Source organism: Anolis carolinensis, unplaced genomic scaffold, assembly GCF_035594765.1.
Source record: "Anolis carolinensis isolate JA03-04 unplaced genomic scaffold, rAnoCar3.1.pri scaffold_7, whole genome shotgun sequence".
Taxonomy (NCBI): domain Eukaryota; kingdom Metazoa; phylum Chordata; class Lepidosauria; order Squamata; family Dactyloidae; genus Anolis; species Anolis carolinensis.
Window position 1 is genome coordinate 8,543,224 of NW_026943818.1, and position 22,317 is coordinate 8,565,540.

At 39.7% G+C, this 22,317-nt stretch overlaps 2 protein-coding genes across 5 annotated transcripts; one reads left to right on the top strand and one right to left on the bottom strand.

Annotated features, from left to right (window-relative positions):
- Positions 1–102: 102 nt before the first annotated feature.
- Positions 103–21,929, top strand: LOC100553535 (glycosyltransferase family 92 protein F13G3.3). 2 transcript variants are annotated; one of them, XM_016997486.2, is made up of 3 exons: positions 103–753; positions 18,609–18,706; positions 19,945–21,929. In XM_016997486.2, exon 3 carries the CDS (start codon positions 19,983–19,985, stop codon positions 21,294–21,296), a length of 1,314 nt encoding a protein of 437 aa, XP_016852975.1. In that variant the 5' UTR covers positions 103–753; positions 18,609–18,706; positions 19,945–19,982; the 3' UTR covers positions 21,297–21,929. The 2 variants fall into 2 exon arrangements, with proteins under 2 accessions (XP_016852975.1, XP_008119038.1); XM_008120831.3 differs by lacking the exon at positions 103–753 and adding an exon at positions 14,780–15,026.
- LOC100553737 (uncharacterized) lies at positions 1,966–14,331 on the bottom strand. 3 transcript variants are annotated; one of them, XM_062960613.1, is made up of 2 exons: positions 14,277–14,331; positions 1,966–3,613 (listed from the first exon to the last, which is right to left on the bottom strand). In XM_062960613.1, exon 2 carries the CDS (start codon positions 3,574–3,576, stop codon positions 2,227–2,229), a length of 1,350 nt encoding a protein of 449 aa, XP_062816683.1. In that variant the 5' UTR covers positions 3,577–3,613; positions 14,277–14,331; the 3' UTR covers positions 1,966–2,226. The 3 variants fall into 3 exon arrangements, with proteins under 3 accessions (XP_062816683.1, XP_008119047.1, XP_003227642.2); XM_008120840.3 differs by lacking the exon at positions 14,277–14,331 and adding an exon at positions 7,589–7,718; XM_003227594.4 differs by lacking the exon at positions 14,277–14,331 and adding an exon at positions 7,451–7,646.
- Positions 21,930–22,317: the final 388 nt, after the last annotated feature.

A 22,317-nucleotide genomic window follows, 5' to 3' on the forward strand; every position in this document is an offset into this window, starting at 1 on the left:
GCAAGGAGGGGTTCCAGAAACGTATCAGATGGTTAAAAGAATGCAAACTAAGCCAAACCAAGGAAATTTAAACGGTTTAAATTTGGGGAATTATGTCTTCTATTGAAACGGCTAGACATTTTTGCCCATGGTTAAATTCAAAGTTGTAGAATTCACTACTGCAATGTATTATCAAAGGTTTTTTATGGCCAGAATCACTGCTAGAACACTACCATACAGCCCGGAAACTACATAACACCCCACTAGTGCAATGTTACCATTCAACACAATAGCTGTGTAGCCCAATCAATGCACACATTTACCCTATGGAGCCCCAACATAGCCCATGCATTGACTGCTTTTTGGATGGAAAAGCAGAAAGGAATTAAAATATAATGCTTCAGGTTAATTCTTACACTGATCAGGGGCCAAGGAGATTTGGTTTTGCCTGCCAATGACTGTTCCCCCCAAGGACTGTCTTATTATCATCATCCTCATCCCACTCTCCTCTCTTAAATGAAGCTCAAAGCAGCTGTTGGGTGGTGCCAGCTGCAACTATTGGCAATACTGAATTCCACAGTAAGCATGGTGAGAACGCAATGTGGGCAGGACCACATCCTTTTCTTACATATTGTGCCGATTACTTGATGAAGAGTTTTAGAAATTATTCTGAAGGCTGAGTGAAAAGGTTGCTCAGCCTTGATATCGACAGAGATCCTGCCTACCTCTTTTGCAAATGGACCTCCTTTGTTAGCTTCAAGTGTCACAATCCAGGTAAGACATTCCCACTGGATTTTTATCATCTCGTTTAAAACTGACTCCTTAAACTATTTGTTACATTGGGCTTCCTTCTATCCTATAAAAATAATGAAATCAAAGCATTCTTAAGCCTGTCAGTGCAACTCTCCTCTGGCAAATCAATCTTCTAGATCTAAGCGAGGAGTGATGCTTCTAGGCAACTAAACAACACCACTGTAATACTGCCATTATGCAACTATTCTTGTGTAACACCCTCAAAAAAGAGGACCTCTGCAGAACTGATAAGACTGTAAAATAAACTGTAAGGAAGACATAATCTACTAGTTTAACAGCTATTTCTTATTATTTCCAAGGATCCACTGTAATTCTGTGAGCACAGAAATTTATAGAGTAGATATACAGCAACTGACATCTAACTCCAATTCACAGTCTGCAGAAACAGAAGCCTGAAGAACAATTTAAAATCAATTACAGGGAATAACAACTTTAGTCAACATTGAATATTTAATTAACTATTCCTAACGGCAGAAGTAAGTTTTTTACAGTTCAGTTTTAATAACAGGTCTCAAAGCAGACTCTTACCTGGAAAAACATAATACCTGTTTGCTTTAAAATAAATGCAGATGTTGCTGAATGTAGTCAGAAGACTTTATAGAGAACATTCAGAACAATCAACAAAACCTTTTTATGTGGTAAGGAAATAGCCCACTGAGTCAATATATATATATATGTATGTATGTATGTATGTATGCATGTGTGTATACACACACATATATACACACACACCTACATGCATACATACATAGATATATTGACTCAGTACTCTATTTCCTTACCACATAAAAAGGTTTTGTTGATTGTTCTGAATAATGCAGAAGCTGCTGAATGTAGTCAGAATACTTTATAGTGAACATTCAGAACAATCAACAAAACCTTTTTATGTGGTAAGGAAATAGCCTACTGAGTCAATATATATATATATGTATGTGTGTATGTATGCATATATATATAACCTATACACACACACACACACACACATATATATATACACACACAACATATATTTATGATTCACAGCCATACATTTACCTTCAGTTCTGTCTAAAAAAAAATCAGAAAAAATTCACAATTATGAAACTGCTAGACTTCTAATGGACCTATAGCCTAAAATGCAGTATTAATTTGACCGATAACCTTTTCACAAAAAAAACTGATTCATCTCAGCCATAGCATTTAACCCTTTATTATAGTTTATAGATGCAGAGCTTGTGAGCAGTTTAAAAGAGCCTGTTAACTGTCTGGGACTTCATTGATAAAAATGTGGATGTGTTACTCTATCCCTCATTCGATCACAGCTATTAAATTATGTTTTCTGTTGACTCTGTCATGGACAAAGCAAACAAATAGAAATGTAGCCACTGTAAACAACAGCTAAATGAAGTGCCTATCTCATCCAACATAAATAGCAACTTGTACATATAGAATGGTCTAGTAGTTTAAGATATTGGTAAATCTGTCAAAGTATTTGTTAGAATCAGGCATCTTTCTTGGGAACAGTTTCGCAAGCACTTCATTAACGCTTTTAACCAAAGGCTTGCTAAACCTTTGGATTGCTGTGTCCCTAATGAGATATTTATCAGGAATCTCTTCATCACGGTGTTCTCTGCAATTGTAAAGGATCCCAATATCTCTGGAAACGTCCATCGTTCGACTGTAACCCCTGAGAATGAAGTTGGAGGAAGTTTGCACCACTTTCCTTGGATTGACAATCATCCGTCTTGGGCTGTTGATCCAGACTCTGTTGGGTTCTTTGTAAATGTGCTGTAAAATGTTGGTTCCCGGAACAGTTTTCCATAAGGAAACGTTGAAATCGCTATCAAGAGCAGAAAATACATTCTGTGGAAAGAAACTGTTTTCGAAAAGGAAAATGCCTGACTCTGGATTCTGTTGCTCCAGGCTGTTTATCATTGTTTGCCAACGCAGGTGTTGAACAGGTAGAATAATTTCATCGATGTCGTTGAGAACAACATATTTGCTCCTGTACATATTGTGGTAGATGCAGTCGTTCAGAACAACGGTTTTCCCATACAGCCAATCCTTATGGGAGTACCAAAAATATGAGAAATTAATATACAAATCAATCGGCCATGGTATCACCTCGACGGTGCCTTCCGCAACATAAAAATCCAGGACTTGTTCCATCATTTGGCTGCAGTTGTGCAAGTAGACCACCACTTTCTGCGCCCCAAGGATTTTGTACATTTCCACGTTTTGGATGAATTGTAAGACATTGCTGTAGTTTCCGAACATGACAGAGAGGCAAAGAGTGAATTCAGCAGAAAAAAAGGAGAACTTCGGCCAAAAATTCTGGATCTCAAAGCTAGGCAGCTCTTTTGCTTCGCCTTTTGGGGATGAATGAACAGACACGTATTTTGGGTAGCAGAGCTGTGGCTCCAAACACATGATTTCAGCTGGACCAAAATGAGAGGCGACTCTGTCCTGGTGAATGGTTATGGCTGCTCTTATGACGGAGACTCGGCCACTGAGGCTGCAGCAAAACCAGCAGTAAAGGTCCTCCACTTTCTTGTAGTTCACAATCGCAACCATACGGGTGACATTTTGTTCCCTGTCGTCATGATAAGCTGAGACAATGAAGGTTTTGCTGTATTTCAACGCTGTGATGGTATCGTTGGCTATTTTGCCCTTGCAGGGGTCAAAGGGCAGCTCCAGTGGGACAGGAAGTGGAAGCCGCTCTGTCCAGTAGTACATTCGAACACACAGAATGATCAGAAAAGGGATTATTATAATCGCCCAATTCCTCTTTCTGCAGCGAAACATTCTCTGGTTCAGATGTTGCAATGCAGGAGCTATAGATCTGTGGGAAGAAAAAAAAAGACATTAAACCAAAGTTTTCCTTTTTGCGCTTTTCGAATAAGGAAATAATTTCAAATAGAAAGAATGAAGGTAGGTGCATCACGAAGTGTTCGAATCAATTGTAAGATGCATTATAAGATTACACTTTTTTCTGTTGATGGCACTGAATTCAAGATTTGCCTCTGGGAAATATATATCTATATATCTAAATCTCCCAATAGGCAAACCTTAATTTGCCATTTTATATAAGGGATGCCATTTTACTGGGCCACTGTATATAACAAGACACATACATATGTGTGTGTGTGTGTATGCCTGTCTGCCTATCTATCTATCTATCTATCTATCTATCTATCTATCTATCTATCTATCTATCTATCTAATACTCCATTGGAATATATATCTCCTATCTATTTATAATGGGACTATATCTATATCTATATATTCCAATAAGCAAACCTTAATTTTGCCATTTTGTATAAGGAACACCATTGTACCGTGTATATAATGGTATATACAATGGAGCAATAAAATGTTGTCCCATATCTACATCTCCCATTACGTGTGTGTGTTTATATATATAAATATAACCCATTATATAAATGGCACAGTAAAATTGTGCTAAATTCGTAAATACAGTAATTACAACATAACATTACTGCATATTGAACTACTTTTTCTGTCCAATTTGGTGTAAAACAAGATGTTTTTGTAAAATCATAACCTAATTTGATGCTTAATAGGCTTTTCCTTCAACCCTTCTTATTATCCAACATATTCACTTATCCAACGTTCTGCCAGCCCGTTTATGTTGGATAAGTGAGACTTTACTGTATATATCCCATTATATAAATGGCACAGTAAAATATCATCCCATATATATCCCATTATATACTATACACACACACACACATTATATAAATGGCACAGTAAAATGGTGTCTCCCATTATATGTGTGTATCCCATTATATACAATAGCATAGTAAAATGGCATCCCATATACATATATGTAGTATATATGAATATACTATACTAACACACACATATATACTATCTATCTATCTATCTATCTATGAATATACTAGAGAGAGAGAGGGGGGGAGTATATTCATCCTTTTCAATATACAGTAGAGTCTCACTTATCCAACATAAATGGGCCGGCAGAACGTTGGATAAACGAATATGTTGGATAATAAGGATGGATTAAGGAAAAGCCAATTAAACATCAAATTAAGTTATGATTTTACAAATTAAGCACGAAAACATCATGTTATACAACAAATTTGACAGAAAAAGTAGTTCAATACGCAGTAATGCTATGTAGTAATTACTGTATTTACGAATTTATCACCAAAATATCATGATATATTGAAAACATTGACTACAAAATGTGTTGGATAATCCAGAACGTTGGATAAGCGAGTGTGGGATAATTGAGACTTTACTGTATATATAAACACACACACACATACATTATATAAATGGCACAGTAAAATGGTGTCTCCCATTATATGAGTGTATGCCATTATATACAATAGCATAGTAAAATGGCATCCCATATACATACATATATACTATATATGTAGTATATATGAATATACCATACTAACACACATATATATATACAGTAGTCTCACTAATCCAAGCCTCGCTTATCCAAGCCTCTGGATAATCCAAGCCATTTTTGTAGTCAATGTTTTCAATATATTGTGATATTTTGGTGCTAAATTCGTAAATACAGTAATTACAACATAACATTACTGTGTATTGAACTACTTTATCTGTCAAATTTGTTGTCTAACATGAAGTTTTGGTGCTTAATTTGTAAAATCATAACCTAATTTGATGTTTAATAGGCTTTTCCTTAATCCCTCCTTATTATCCAAGATATTCGCTAATCCAAGCTTCTGCTGACCCATTTATGTTGGATAAGTGAGACTCTACTGTATATATCTATATATATAAAAGAGTTATGGCATCACGGCTATTCACAAAACAACAAAAGTACAGGCCCCCCAACCTCAAAATTTGACAACACAACCCATCATCCACGCCTCAAGGTTGATAAAACAAAAAGAAAAGAAAAATAAAGTCCTAATTAGAGGGAGAGCAATAATTTTTTTTATCCAATTGCTGCCAGTTTAGAGGGCTAATCTCTGCCCACTTGGTTGCCTAGCAACCAAGGGACAGCCAGGTTTCAGTTAGGGGACAGGCAGATCTAGGCCTCACTTAGACTTCTTCCACAGATTATCTAATTTGCACTGGATTATATGTAGTGTAGACTCAAGGCCCTTCCACACAGCTATATAACCCATTTATAATCTTATATTATCTGCTTTGCACTGGATTATTTTGACTCCACACTACCATATAATCCACTTCAGTGTGTATTTTATACAGCTGTGAAGAAGGAGCCTCATATAATCCAGTTCTGAGCAGATAATATAAGATTAGAAATATACAGTAGAGTCTCACTTATCCAACGTAAACAGGCTGGCAGGATAAGTGAATATGTTGGATAATAAGAGGGGATTCAGGAAAAGCCAATTAAACATCAAATTAGGTAATCGTTATACAAATTAAGCACCAAAACATCATATTATACAACAAATTTGACAGAAAAAGTAGTTCCATGCGCAGTAATGCTATGCAGTATTTACGTACTGTATTTACAAATTTACCACTAAAATATCACAATGAATTTAAAACACTGACTACAAAAACATTGATTATGAAAAGGCAGACTGCATTGGATAATCCAGAACATTGTATAAGCGAATGTTGGATAAGTGAGATTCTTCTTTAATATGAAATAATTACTGGGATAGAATAATGCAGAACAATATAATCTCTAAAACCAGGACAGTAAATAAACAGGGGAATTCCACACAGGAAACAATCAGGGCCAGCTAACACCTCCCAACAAAAAATTCACTCAGGGAGGAAACAGCCAGGCTTTAAAGCTGCAAGGCCATCACATCCTAATCATTTTTCCTAATTGCAGCATTCATACTTGCCTCCAACAAAAAAAAAAAAACCAATCAGAAATATTGTATATTCACAACCTTTAGGAAATAATATCCCCTGATGGCGCAGCGTGTTAAAGCGCTGAGCTGCTGAACTTCTGGACCGAAAGGCCACAGGTTTGAATTGGGGGAGCGGAGAGAGCCCCCACTGTTAGCCCCAGCTTCTGCCAACCAAGAAGTTCAAAAACATGCAAATGTGAGTGCATCAATAGGTAACGCCGCTCCATGTAGTCATCCCACATGACCTTGGAGGAGTCTACGGACAACGCCGGCTCTTCGGCTTAGAAATGGAGATGAGCACCAACCTCCAGAGTAAGACACGACTGGACTTAATGTCTGGGGAAAACCTTTACCCTTGACCTTAACTACCACCAATTCCTCAATACTTTTATTTCCCAGAACACCAGACTTCGCCACAGCAACGCGTGGCCGGGCACAGCTAGTCCCATTATATAAATGGCACAGTAAAATATCATCCCATATATATCCCATTATATACTATATATATATATACACACACACACACACACTATATAAATGGCACAGTAAAATGGTGTCTCCCATTATATACAATAGCATAGTAAAATGGCATCCCATATACATATACATACATATATACTATATATGTAGTATATATGAATATACTATACTAACACACACATATATACTATTTATCTATCTATGAATATACTAGAGAGAGAGAGAGAGAGAGAGAGAGAGAGAGAGAGAGAGAGTATATTCATCCTTTTCAATATAATGGCTCCTTTTCCCCATGAGATGCCATTTTTCCTCACAACTAACGGATTCCTCACCAAGGTTTGGTCAAAATGGCCTCACAATGCAGCCCAATCCTGCACAAAGCCATCCCTTGTTATCCAAATGTCTCTGACAGGCCTTTCCCCCTAATATTGTGGGGGTAATTTTAGGACTACAACTCCCATGTTCCATACCCTGCCAGGTTCTCTTCCTAGAGATGAAGCTCTCAATCTCTTTTTTAAATCTCTTTGAGGAGAGCGAGCTTGGGCGCCCCCTTGTGCCTCTGCGCCGCCATTGCAGCCCTCACTCTTCCTCAAAAAAAGCGGGAAAATTCCTGAGGTGATTTTTCCTTTTCTCTCTCTCTTTTCTGTTAAATGATATTGTTTTAATGGGGGATATATCTATATGTCTGAGAATGTCTTGCTTTTCTTGGCACCCACATTTTTCACATTGAATGGCAATAGTTCTGTTTTTTTAAAAATTAAAAATAAGAAACCATTTCTTCGAAAAGGTCTCTTTACTATGAATATAGGCCAGAAGCATCTTCCTGTCAGAAAGATGGAATCCAACGACCAAGAAATGCCCTGAAATGATATATATTTTACTAGCTGTGCCCGGCCACGCGTTGCTGTGGCAAAGTGGTGGTGGTATTGGTTAAAAATTGTTGTGTAATTATTATTTGACGTTATTTGTATTTTTAAATTATTTTTATTGTAAGCTATCTTTTTATTCATTACATGTTATTATTTTCTTGCATTATTTTTAGTTATTTTCTGTTATAGTATTTTATTGTATTAATTTTTTAGTGTTTTTAATTATTTTTAGTGTTTTTTATTATTTTTATTGGGTTGCTAGGAGACCAAGTTGGAGGAGCTTAGCCTTCTAACTGGCAGCAATTGGATAAAAGCAATTATTCCTCTCTCTCTAATTAGGACTTTATTTTTCTTTTCTTTTTGTTGTATCAACCTAGAGGCGTGGATGATGGGTTGTGTTGTCAAATTTCGAGGTTGGGGGCCCTGTAGTTTTGTTGTTTTGTGGGTCGCCATGATGCCATCACTCTTTTATATATATAGATATTAATTGTATTTTCTTGCCATTTTCCCCCCACATCTTTGTAAGGGCCCAAAATTATGTGTGTGTGTGCACGTGTGTGCACATGTGTGTTTAATAGGCTTTTTCTGAATCCCTTCTTATTATCCAACATATTCACTTCTCCAACGTTCTGCCGGCCTGTTTATGTTGGATAAGTGAGACTCTACTGTATATTTATAATCTTAAATTATCTGCTTAGAACTGGATTATATGAAGCCCCTGCTACACAGTTGTATAAAATGCATGCTGAAGTGGATTACAGTAGAGTCTCACTTATCCAACACTCGCTTATCCAACGTTCTGGATTATCCAACGCATTTTTGTAGTCAATGTTTTCAATACATCATGACATTTTGGTGCTAAATTCGTAAATACAGTAATTACTGCATAGCATTACTGTGTATTGAACTACTTTTTCTGTCAAATTTGTTGTATAACATGATGTTTTGGTGCTTAATTTGTAAAATCATAACCTAATTTGATGTTTAATAGGCTTTTCCTTAATCTCTCCTTATTATCCAACATATTCGCTTATCCAACGTTCTGCCGGCCCGTTTACGTTGGATAAGCGAGACTCTACTGTATATGGCAGTGTGGAGTCAAGATAATCCAGTTCAAAGCAGATAATATAAGATTCTAAATGGGTTATATAGCTGTGTGGAAGGGCCTTGAGTCTACACTGCCATATAATCCAGTGCAAATCAGATAATCTGTGGAAGAGGCCTAAGTGAGGCCTAACTCTGCCTGTCCCCTGGGCTGAGTGGGTTGCTAGGAGACCAAGTGGGTGGAGCTTAGCCTTCTAACTGGCAGCAATTGGATAAAAACAATTATTCCTCTCCTTTTAATTAGGACTTTATTTTTCTTTTCTTTTTGTTGTATGAACATAGAGACATGGATGAGGGGTTGTGCTGCCAAGTTTAGTGTTTCTGGGATGTGTAGTTTTGTTGTTTTGTCCGAGGCCGAAATTTCATTACCCTTTTATATATATAGATGAAAATATTATATATTTTTGCCATTTTTCCCAACTTTGTGGGGGTCCAAAAATTATGTGTGTGTGTGTGCGTGCATGTGCGCGTGTACATATTTATACACACACACACACATATATGTATGTTTATGTAAAATATGTATGCATATGTGTATAAAATGCTAAATATTATATTAATATATTTTAATATATCTTAATATTAATATATTTATATATCTATTTATTTATATAATACAATGCCATATATATATTGTAATATAAATATAATAATATTATACATAATATTAATATCGCATAATATTTTAATAGAAATATATATATTTGCCATTTTCCCCACCCAAGAAGGGAACTTCTGATTTCTGCAATCTGCATCCGCATAATGGAAGCAATTGTATTCCCCGTAGTAACCTATGGATCTGAGAGCTGGACCATAAGGAAGGCTGAGTGAAGGAAGAGAGACGCTTCTGAACTCTGGTGTTGGAGGAAAATCCTGAGAGTGTCTTGGACTGTGAGAAGATCCAACCAGTCCATATGCCAGGAAATAATGCCCAGCTGCTCACTGGAGTGAAGGATATTAGAGGCAAAGATGAAGTCCTTTGGCCACATCATGAGAAGACAGGAAAGCTTGGAAAAGATCATGATGTTGAGGGAAATGGACGGAAAAAGGAAGAGGGGCTGACCAAGGGCAAGGTGGATGGATGGTATCCTTGAAGGAGCTGCAGGTGGCCATGGCCGACAGGGAGCTCTAGCATGGGCTGATCCATGAGGTCACGAAGAATCGGGAGCGAATAAACAACAACAATGGATGGATCCCATGCAAACACTTGCAAATCAGGTTTGCTAATTGCACCCTTCATACTTGGTTAATAGACATTGGTTCTTTCTCCCACCCAGGTATATTATTCTCCACTTGCTTTACCACCATCAGATCTTCTGAAGATGTCAGCCACAGATGCAGGAGAAAGTGTTGCTACTAATAGTTTGCTATTGGCTTTTCCTAAGCAATAATAAGAATCAGAACCAGTTTGTTACTGCGGTAGAGCAGCTGTGATGGTTTGAGTTGGGAGAGTTATCAGCATCCGGTATAAAACAAAGCATTGAGCTTGCAAACATTGCTGGTAGCAGCTGGTGGCTGCAGGTAGTCGTGGCATTTGGTATCTGGAAGCTGAAGCTGAAATCAACGCTGCCGCACTACCAGTCAAGGGCATCCTGATTCCACAAAGAAGACAGAAACTGAACTATTTACTACTTTTGTTTCCTGTTGTCATTTCAAGAAGACTCACTGATCCTGTGGCAAGGTCGACTGTAGTGAATTGATATATCTTTAAAAGGATATGTGCTTACAAACCTCTGCTAGTCAAGACAATATCGCTATAGGACAAACACTGGTCTGACAGAACGGTCAGGAGAAAATGCTGCTAGAAGATGGCCATACAACCTGGAAGCCACACAACACTCAGTTTTATTCTACTGAAGAGATTTTAGCTAGGACTGTGGATAAGGACTCTGCCTGGTGAGCTTCTGCTAAATCAGATCAGTCAGGAGACAGAACAAAGTGCTCTGAAGGCAAACTACAGAGGCTTATTCCATATTGACCAAAAGGGATGTGAGTACCAAGTATTCCTTCAGAAGTAAAATACAGGACATTTTTGATGCCTGTTCCTGATTAACTGATAAACAAGTCAGCTGGGAGCTGCTCAGAGATTGGTTGGAGGTTCCCTTGATATCACAGACAGGAGGAGAGGATCCTCATGGCGGGAAGAACAGCTGATGATTGGTAGGTTTAAATGTCCAGTCCGTTGCTGAGACGCCCCTTGTGAGGACGCAAAACCGAGGATGACAACAACGTGGGTATGCAGATGATTCCTGATTGATTTAAGTGCCCAGTGCCATGAAGACAACGGTGCGAGACCCGGGAAACAAAGATGGTGATTCTTGATAACCAGAGGCTTGGCTATCCCTTTCAGAAGAGTAATGTATTCATATTTGATTAAAGGTCCAGTCTGTTGCAGAGACACCCCTTGGGAGGATACGAAACCGAGGATAACAAAAACATGTGTATGCAGATGATTCCTCATTGATTTAAGTGCCCAGTGCTGTGAAGACGACGATGCAAGACCAGGGAAACAAAGGTGGTAATTCTTGATAACCAGAGGCTTGACTGTCCCTTTCAGGAGGGCAATGTATTCATATTTGTTCAGACTTCTATTCCGTGGGGATCATCATACTCCAGTCATATTAAAACAGGTAAACACAGCCCTGGTGATAAGGGGATTATCTGCTTCACTTACAAACACAAAGAAACTGATATTTTCTAGCTTGGGAGATAGCTCCAGGAGGTGGGAGGTCTAATTGTTTAGCGATCTCCATTCCCAGAAGTGTATATTATAATAATAATAATAATAATAATAATAATAATAATAATAATAATAATAATATAAGGTATACTACTGGCATTATAAATTGGACACAGGCGGAACTGGACAATTTGGACAGAAAAACAAGAAAACTCATGACCATTCATCATTCACTGCACCCTCGCAGTGATGTTGACCGGCTATATCTGCCTAGAAGATCAGGGGGCAGAGGACTCTTACAAGTAAAACAAGCAGTCAAAGAAGAAGAACATGCTCTGGCAGTAAGGTAGGAATGAAGGGGTAGGAGGAAATGGCCATATAAGGAGGTACAAGCAGGCCAGGTACACAGCCGATGGGTTATCACATGATTTCCCCGAAATCATGTGTTTTGAGAGAAACGAAAGTAATGATGAAATGTAATACTGCACCACAAATATGCACCAATGGTTTGATATGTGGGCGGTCGTAAACCGAACCCATTGAATTGTATAAATAGACACTTGACCCTGTCGGCGGGGTTCTCCCTTTTCAGCACCTAGTTGTGCATGGGATGAACCTCTGCAGCTGCATGAACTTTAGTAAACTGCTTTCTTTGGAAAAAAACTCCAGTTGTCTGTCTCCTACTTCCACTGCGTCCGCACAGACACACGAGAAGCTGAGAAGAGGGGAAGTCTGGCTTCCGCTATAGCAGAATATGTAAAGCAAAGTGAAGAACCTGCTTTGATTGAAGTCAAAAATCAGAAACTCCTCAAAGCACAGCAGACAAAAACCAGTACAAGAAAACCGCACTACAAACTAGAGCTGACAGCTGGTACAACAAAACATTGCATGGAAAGTTCCTTGACAAAATTCAAGGAAAAGCTGATAAGGAGAAGACCTGGCTATGGCTCACAAATGGGACCCTGAAGGAGGAGACAGAAGGCCTGATCCTTACAGCCCAGGAGTAAGCCATCAGAACAAAGGCAATTAAGGCCAGGATTGAAAAATCAGCTGATGACCCAAAATGCAGACTGTGCAAGGAAGCTGATGAAACCATTGATCATCTCCTCAGCTGCTGTAAGAAAATCGCACAGACTGACTACAAACAGAGGCACAACTATGTGGCCCAAATGATTCATTGGAACTTATGCCTCAAGTACCACCTGCCAGCAGTAAAGAACTGGTGGGATCACAAACCTGCAAAAGTTTTGGAGAATGAGCACGCAAAGATACTGTGGGACGAAAATACATCACACAATCCTAGACACTTGGGAATGTTCGACTTGTGATTTTGTGATACGAAATCCAGCATATCTATTTTGTTTGCTGTGTCATACAACAACAACAAGAACAACAACAACAATTTATTTTTGTATCCCGCCACCATCTCCCCGAAGGGACTTGGGACGGCTAACATGGGGCTGAGCCGAAAAGCCAAAGTACAAGCAAGTTAAAATAAAACAGAACAATAAAATAACAAAACAATATGACAATCAAAACTGGTTCAAGCAACAGTTATAGAAATAAAGTAATAAAACAAGACATAAAAAGGAGGCACTGGGGGAAACAGATGCCTTCATAATATGTCTGATACAGTTTTATACATTTAAGAATTGATGCAATTAATACAAAGAAATATCTGCTGTTCAGTCGCTTAGTTGTTTCCGACTCTTCGTGACTTCATGGATCACGCAGTACGTTTATTAAAGGATTTAGATATGATTGGGGTACAGTTGCTGTTTGGTCCTTCTGGAGCCTCCAGTGGCTTTGACGTTGTGAAACTTTGAAACTGTTTGCCTTCAACTCCAAGAACTTGTTCTCCTTCCTTGTCAGGACCCAGGGATCTGCCCGTATGCAGCAGAGGTTAACCAAACAATACCAGGCTTGTTTCAAAACTATTTTACTTGAAAGAAACATTAACTTTCAAGGTCCCAATTCAAAACATAAAGATACTTTACTGCCGGAGAATATAAGGCCAAGACTTGTTATAAGGCACGTACATACTACACCAAAAGTCAATGATAAATATCCAAGGAGCAAGAGTCTAAAACATAGTCATCTTTCCATGGGTCAAGCCAAAGAATTCAAAGTTCAAGGGTAGTCCAAACAGTAGTCAAGGATCAGTCTAAGGTTTCGCAGTACATCAAGGTCTACAACAAGGTACAAACACAACACAATGATCTTCTTGGTTCAAGATTCCACAAGGTATAAGGCTTACAAGAGTTCATGACACAGGTCTGGATACCATAATCCACCAATCTGGGGGAACGCCACCAGTATTCACAGCCAAGTATGACAGGTATTTTTCTCCCAAAGAGCAGTCTCTGCCAAGTTATTTTTATGCAGCTGATTACAGCTGCATCCTCTCTTGCAGGCCTCTGCTCCCCAATTGCTACTGCTTGTAAGTTCTTACTTGCAGATTACTCTGCCCTTTAGAACTATGAGGAAGATTAACTCCGTCTATACCTTCCAAAGCATCACTACCCTGATCCTGCCAAGCTTTCTGTATACTAACCACCACCAACTGCTAGGAATTCTAACTACCACCAACTGCTAGGGATTCTAACTACCACCAACTGCTATGGATTCTAACCACCATCAACTGCTATGGATTCTAACCACCATCAACTGCTGGACATGACAGTCCTGGCTGATCTTGTTTCACATATGCTCACCAAGCACGTACTTCTCTAACTGCGGTCCTAGCTGAAATCATTACACACTTGCAAATTAGTTGACCGTTTCTGCCTACACTTCTTTGTGTGTTGTGTTGAAATCCCGTTGTTGCTAGATGCTTAAGTAACAAGGCAGGTTTCTTAAGAGAGGAATGTTTGTGGCGCAAATCCAAACGAGAACGTTGGCATCAGCCAAGCCACATGATGACGATGGCAGCTCCTCCTTTCGCTAGAAAAGGTCTCTTCAATTAAGCAGCAGCCTCCATCCTATCACTCTGTGAGCCTTTCTTTCACTTGGCTGCCAGCCAGTGCTTCTATGATTGTGCGTTTCTTCCTCTTCGGCTTCCTCTGCTATCAACACTTGTTTCCTGCATATAAAGCAGCCACATGGGAGCGGCCACGGCATCAAGTTCTCCATATATCTTGCTCAAGTTTGGATTGTTACACACTTGTCTCGCCCGGTGATCCAAATGCCAGGAGCTTATATTTGTGAACTTCTTGTTTTTCCATCTTCCTTTCCCAAGGAATAACAACTTCACATGTGAGTATAACATTATTCTGGCTTGTTCTGTGTTGTTTCCTGTTTCCCACATGTATGATACAAGCCGCTGTTCATGTTTTTCCTCCATTGTATTTGCTGAGAACCCCTTGATACATGAGGACAATTTCCACCTATGAAAAAACCAAATCCTTTGACTGTACAAGATGACAAAATCCTTATAGACTAAAATACTCAAATTTTCAGAAGCTTTATAACGTCCGAGGGCATAACAACAACTCAAATCTAGCCGTCATTCTGTTTCCGAGGAGCTATAAATAAGTGTCTCGTGGGCATCACATTTTAAGACTCAGATTGAGCTCTTGCTTTATTCCAAACCAAAATATGGGTTGTTTAGAACCTCTAAATATGTGGGTTATTTATATCTAGTAGTTGTTCTCTCGGAAATTAACTTTTTGGGGCATTTATGAGTCGCCGAAATATCCTTGTGGTAAGCAGCCATGTTCAAATAGCGGTTGTGGCTGGCACCTTTAGAAAACAAGCAGGATGGAATTGAAGTGCATGAAATAAATCAGCCCTTGCCAGGTTCTGGCTGAGAAATGGGTTTCATAAAGCTTAAAGGTGTGTCAAATAGTGTGTAATATACAAATTCAAATCGAATTCAAATACAACATTAAATGATGTCAAGTTTGGAAGGATTCTTTCAGTCATGTTTCCTGCTCTTTCCAGAGAGAACACTTCAACTCAAAGCCATTGTTTGCATTCTGTGGATTCTCAAATATTGTTGAGCTTAAGTTCAGACTTTCAAAGTAACCCCTATTCAAACCGATGGAGGTATTGTGATCCAAACCATTCATATTAGGAGAAGAATCGAGTACTGGGACCATTCAAGCTTTAGCTCCATGGAAGCCACAATCCTGTTTCCTAAGAGCCTATAAACAAGATAATCACGGGCATCACATTTCAAGACTCAGATTGAATTCTTGCGTTAACATGTACTCGCTTTCCTTTCCCGTCTCTGACCCTCATCATATTGTTTACAGAGGTGTTTCATCTTAAGTCTCTAATTTTGTTGGAACGGAGGGTGTGAAGAAGTGTATAATTATATTATGTTTATAGATGATATGTGTATTTGATTTTGTTTATACAGCCAGGTTTGGCTAAGTTTAAAATGGCGAGTATTTCAGTTGACCAGATGTATGGGGGAAGGTAGCCATCTTAGAATGCTAGAACAGGTTACCATAGCAACAGGGGCGGAGCCAACCGCCGCTTGGAAAGGAAAAGGGGAATGTTTTAAAACCCAGCAGTCGGTGATTTCCATCCACAGCGAAGGAACTGATTCTCAGGTAGAGAATCAGGGTGACTCAGAAGAATTTGAGTCAGGCCTAAAATAAAAGGATTTATTTTAGGAGTTGGTGATTCTCTAGTCATAGAGAAGGATCTGATTCTTGTGTGGAGAATCAGACTGGCTTAAGTAGAAAGATCTGAGTCAGATTTAGGTTGGACCAGACTAGGCAAGTTAGGTGATTTGTCTAGGGTCTTTTATAGAGCCTGTGGATTAGGGAGAATTAATCCCAGGGGATCCAGTAGGATCAGGGTTTAGTGTAACTTTTGAAAGTTTAACCACCTCATAACCGTTGTAACCATTAAGAAGTGCCTTTACCAAGTTATCTGAAACCATCAAGCTCTGTACCTGCAATAAACTTGTTTTGATTTTATTCTAACTAAGCCTCTGTCATACTCTCATATTAAGTTAAGTAACATCAACACCTGAAGTGGAACAAATAGAAAAAGCTTAAAGGAACCAGTGCCATCTGCCTGACGTCTCACCATTGGTGGCAGCGAAGAAGAAGATAATCAAACAAATAATTAATTAACATCATCTCTTATAAAACATCTTTATTAAGTGGTGGTATCTGTGTGTGTGTGTGTGGGATCAAAAAGGGTTCCATCTCTAACACACATTCCTGTCAGACACCTCACCTCTGTACATATTGGTGGCTAAGCTGAGGAATTCTAAAAGGGATTCCATTCCCTGTCACCTCAGCTCCTTGACATAAATTGGTGGCAGCGGTGGGATCTGAAGGGATTCCATTCTCTGCCACATCAAGTCCCCACATTAATTGGTGGCAGCGGTGGGATTCAAAGGGGATTCCATCCTCTGCCACATCAAGTCTCCACATAAATTGGTGGCAGCGGTGGGATCTGAAGGGATTCCATTCTCTGCCACATCAAGTCCCCACAGAGGGAATTTCACCTTAATTTTGGAGTGGTCGGGTTTCACATGAACCAACTCACTTACTGGAGTCCTATTGGTGTTGTATCCCAGCCACAGGCTGGTCATATTCTAGATGAAGATGGAGGGGATTCTGGGGATTCTGGATTTGGAATTCAAGATCAGCAGTCTGAGGCAGAAGCTAGCTCAGACATGCAGTTGCAGGCTGAGCTGCTGATTCCAGGAGAAACAGATAACGGTCAAGCTGACATGAGAAATATTGAGGGAGAGACTTCAGCCTTGGAAAATAATGAGGATGGCGGTTTAGCTTCTGACCAGCAGGTGCAAGATAACGAGGACTTATCTAGACAGGACCGTTTGTCTTGGATGGGTTCCCAGGTCCGTAGAAGTGAGCGTTTGGCGCGCAAACGTGAATCTAGCTGTGGCAAACGTGAATCTAGCTGTGGGAAGAGGAATGCATTCCTAAGTTGTTATTAAAGCATGCTTTCACAGACTATTGTCAGTGCAATTTCATCGCTTCATCTGTGTGGAAGTTCTATCAAGCCAGCGTTCTTGGATTCTTGGGCCTTGTTCTTTGGACTATTTGCTTTGTGGTTTATCTTGGATTCTTGGACCTTGTTCTTGGACTCTATGGACTAATTTTCACCTTGTGGATTATCTTGGATTCTTGGTTCTTGTGCTTTGGACTCTATGGATTAATTATTTGCCTCATGGATTATTGTTCCTGCTATGCTCTTTGAACCTATGGACCTAGTCTTTTGGATTAAATAGACATTCATGTACTTTGTGAATCTCTTGGACCTATTGACTCTTTCGTTACAACTTTGAACTACCTTTTGATTGCTTGCTTGATTTATATTCTGCTTTGCTTAATAAAAACTTCAAAAGACTACCTGTGTGTCTGACTGGGTATCTATAGCAAGGTGAACTTAGCCTGAGGTGCGACAATTAGTAGATCCAACTAGAACAGACTCGTTGAATCAATGAGATTTTCGCAAGTTTTGACTTGCCATTCGAGAACTAGTTCTATCTATTCTAGTTGGTATTAATCAGGGGCATACAGGCTGTAACTTTTCTGAATGCTGTCCATTTCTGGTATGATCTTTATTTATTTTATTTATTTACTACATTTATATCCCGCTCTTCTCACCCCGAAGAGGACTTTATCATTGCTGGAGTTTGCTTTCCTACGACGCAAATTGTGAGAAGTGCATTGCTCCTGCGTAATGTGTAATGTGTAACACGCGTTGCTCCAGCATCAAGCACATTTGTGCCGGATGACTGTTTTGTGGCGTTGTTCTGCCAACTCTGTACTCTCACCCCAATGGGGTGTGTCCTTCACATCATGTTTTAAGCCCGTTGTCTCTGTGTTGTTTCTGACCCTCCAGCTGGAGCAGACGCCTTTCCGCAACGATGATCTGAGAGATATCTTGGAAACAGTCGCTCAAAATTCACGGCAGAAGAGGATGATGAATATAAAAGAAAGGTAGGTGATAGGGGACTCTTGGAAACTGCGAGGTTCACAATTCTGTTTCCAAATCAAATGCTTATGGGGTAAAAGATCGGTATCTGTGGAAAGACCTTTACAAAATGGGTGGCTGCATCTCACCCATGTTTGTAAAAGTTTGACTCGCAAGTTAAGTTACAAATTTTTCCTTGTGATTTCTGGAACAACGTGGCAGTGATTGATCTAGGTGCTTAACCAGTTTCTATTTTGTCTCACATTCAGCACTTTAAATATTTGTCTAAAAGCAAAATAAATAAATAAAAGGAGCAGCCCAACATCTCTATGAAGAGATGGATTATATTATTATATATAATATAATATAATTATATTATATATAGTTATAATTTCGTATCCCAAATAACTATTATTATTTACTTTTATCCCGTTTTTCTCCCACAAATGGGACTCAAAGCAGCGTACAAAATAAACACAACAACATAATACAAAACCCTCACCCCACAACCCAACATATAGACAACAAATCAACATTACATAGACTCAAATTACAGAAATATAAATAAGCATAACACATAAATCATTATCATTTTAGAAAACGCTACACCTCAGGCCAGTGAGGATTGTCCTAGCACATTAATCTTTGAGCATTCAGCTAAACAGTTTAGAGCTCCATATCTTGGCCATATGTGCCTTTGAGTCTTATCTGACTGAAGTGACTATTTGTGTATGTTATCGGGAAGGCCTGCTTCCATAAAAAGGTTTTCACTTGGGAGCGGGCGTCCCCTGGGTAATGTCCTTGCAGACAGCCAATTCTCTCACACCAGAAGCGACTTTCAGTTTCTGACACGAAGAAAAAAAAAACTTGGGAGCGAAAGAGCAGTAACGAAGGGACTGAACGTAACTCTTTGGGGAGGGAGTTCCAGAGCTGCGGGACCACCACCGAAAAGGCCCTCTCCCTCGTTCCCACCAACCGTACTTGTGATGGTGGTGGGACTGAGAGGAGGGCCGCTTCTGATGATCTCAGGGCTTGTATGGGCTGATAGGAAAATAGTTGCTTCCTGTAGCTCACCCAAAAGATAACTGCTAGTTTATGTTGTTTTTGTTCCAGCATTATTTTTCCAATCCATTGTGCCATGTAATGCCTTTTTTGGGTGTCTTTGTAAAGACATTTTGTGAGAAAACAGAGAACTATATATCACAGTAAGTCGTGATTTGATTTTCTCCCTCTCTGTCTCTATTTTGCCCTCACTATTTTCTAGATTTATTGAAATGGGATAATATATAGCCTGGCCAGGAGATGTCAAAGTATGGGGGAAAGGTTGCTGCTGGAACATTCCTTTTCATCTTTGTGCTGTCTTTTACATCGTATTATTGGAAGAAAAACACAACAGAGTACGACAGCAGAAAAAACAAACAACCCAAACTGCATGACTGCTTTCATAGAGACCAGCTTACCGGAGATACTATCACGAGGCTCAAAGATAACTACAGCTTTATCATCAACCCGTATTTTGACAACAGGACTAGGACGGTGATCCGTGTCATTAGCATCATTCACTTTGAAAAAGTCAAAGGACTTTATTGCGTCTTTTGCTGCCAAAATGACAGCGATTTCCCCATTGTGACAGCTGAGATAGACATCCACGCAGACCGATTTGGTTTTCCTTACGGGACGGCGGATGTGCTCTGCTTGGAACCGCAGAACTGTTCTCCAAAATACATGTCGATTCATCCCTCCCGCGACCCAGATTTTGCCCAGCTCCCAGTGTTTGAGATCAAAAACCGCCACTCCGGGGAGCCTTTGCTCGATTTCACAGTGTGCATCTCAACAATGTTTGGAGGCTTCAACAACGTCTTGCAATTTGTGCAATCGGTGGAAATGTACAAAATACTCGGGGCACAGAAAGTCGTCGTTTATAAGAACAAATGCAGCCTATTGATGGAGAGAGTCCTAGAGCATTACGTCTCTGAAGGGATGGTTGAAATTATCCAGTGGCCCATCGATACATACCTTAAGCCTTCAACTCATTGGCATCATTCCATGGATCCCCAAGAAATCGGCTACTATGGACAAATTGCCGCCCTGAACGACTGCATCTACCGTAATATGTACAGAAGCAATTACGTGCTGCTAATCGATACAGATGAAATTATTCTCCCGCTAAAAGATGCAGATTGGAAATCGCTCATGGAAAGGCTCGAAGGGGATCATCCAGGCGCCGGGGTGTTCCTGTTTGAAAACCATGTCTTCCGTAACAGTGTCTTTGCTGCTACAGTTCCATTCAACTTCTCTTCTTGGAGGAACGTTCCTGGGGTGAACATATTTCAGCACACCTTCAGAGAACCCAACAAAAAAGGGGCATTCAATAACAGGAAGATGGTTGTTCGGCCAGAGAAGGTCGTTCAGACCTCGGTCCATTCGGTGCTCAAGAAGTACGAGGCTGAATCTGTCTCAGTTTCCAGCGATGTTGCCATTCTCCATCACTGCAGGAGAACCGAACGTGTGGATGTGCCTAAGGAGGCCCTGATCCAAGACCCGGTGATTTGGAAATACAATGCTTCTTTGATTGCAAATGTGGACCGAGTCCTGCATGAATGTAATTGTTTGTAAGCTAATATAGGAAAAGAAGTTCCGCCTAAACATTAGGAAGAACTTCGTGAAGGTAAGAGCTGTTCGGCAGTGGAATATGCTGGACTGGCCCTCACACTGTCAATATTTGAGGTGTTGTCAAAGGTTTCTATGGCCAGAATCACTGTAATGCTGTGAGCTTTTCGGACTGTACGGCCATGCTCCAGAAGCATTCTCTCCTGATGTTCCACCCACATCTATGGTAGGCATCCTCGGAGGTTGTGAGGTCCGTCGGAAACTAGGCAAGTGGGGTTTATTTATCTGTGGAATCATGTCTGGGTGGGAGAAAGAACTTTTGTCTGTTTGAGGAAAGTGTGAATGTTGCAATTCACCACCTTGATTAGCATTGAATGGCCTTTCATCACCTCCCAACAAAGGATTCCCTCAGGCAGGAAGCAGCCAGGATTTGAAGCTGAAAGGCCATTCAATGCTAATCAAGGCTATTCTGAATTCAAAAGATTGCATCAAATCATGTTTTCCTATATACAGCTCTTATAGCCAATGATTTGCATCAGAATGGCAACAAAAGGCAGGGCTTTTGCACCTAGATTGTGGAGTTTCCTCGTAAATCTTATTTTTTTGTTTTTACCGGTGAATAAAAATGTTTTTGTCAAATCCTTTGATTGAAGCCATTTTTTTTGCTCTACTATTTAGTGCTGTGAAATGCTTGGAGCACTTTTTTTTTGGATTTCAATTTATCGATTTATTAAATTCCAACTGCTTGAGAGTGCCAGTTAACTGAGACTCTACTGCAATTGATTTTATTTCCATGTTGCAAAAAGGCTTGAGGATCTTATGAGACATGAACTACGAATCCCATCATTGCTTGGTGGGTGATGGGATTTATCGTCCAGGATGTAAGTTAGGATTTGGCAAGATTCCTCTGGGCATATGCAGAGAGCCTTTGCTACTGAATGGAGGACAACTGGCCAAATTTCAGGGGATGGAGCAAGGGAGGGAATGACTTGCCTTCTTTCATTTCTTTCTCTCCTTCCCTTCTTTC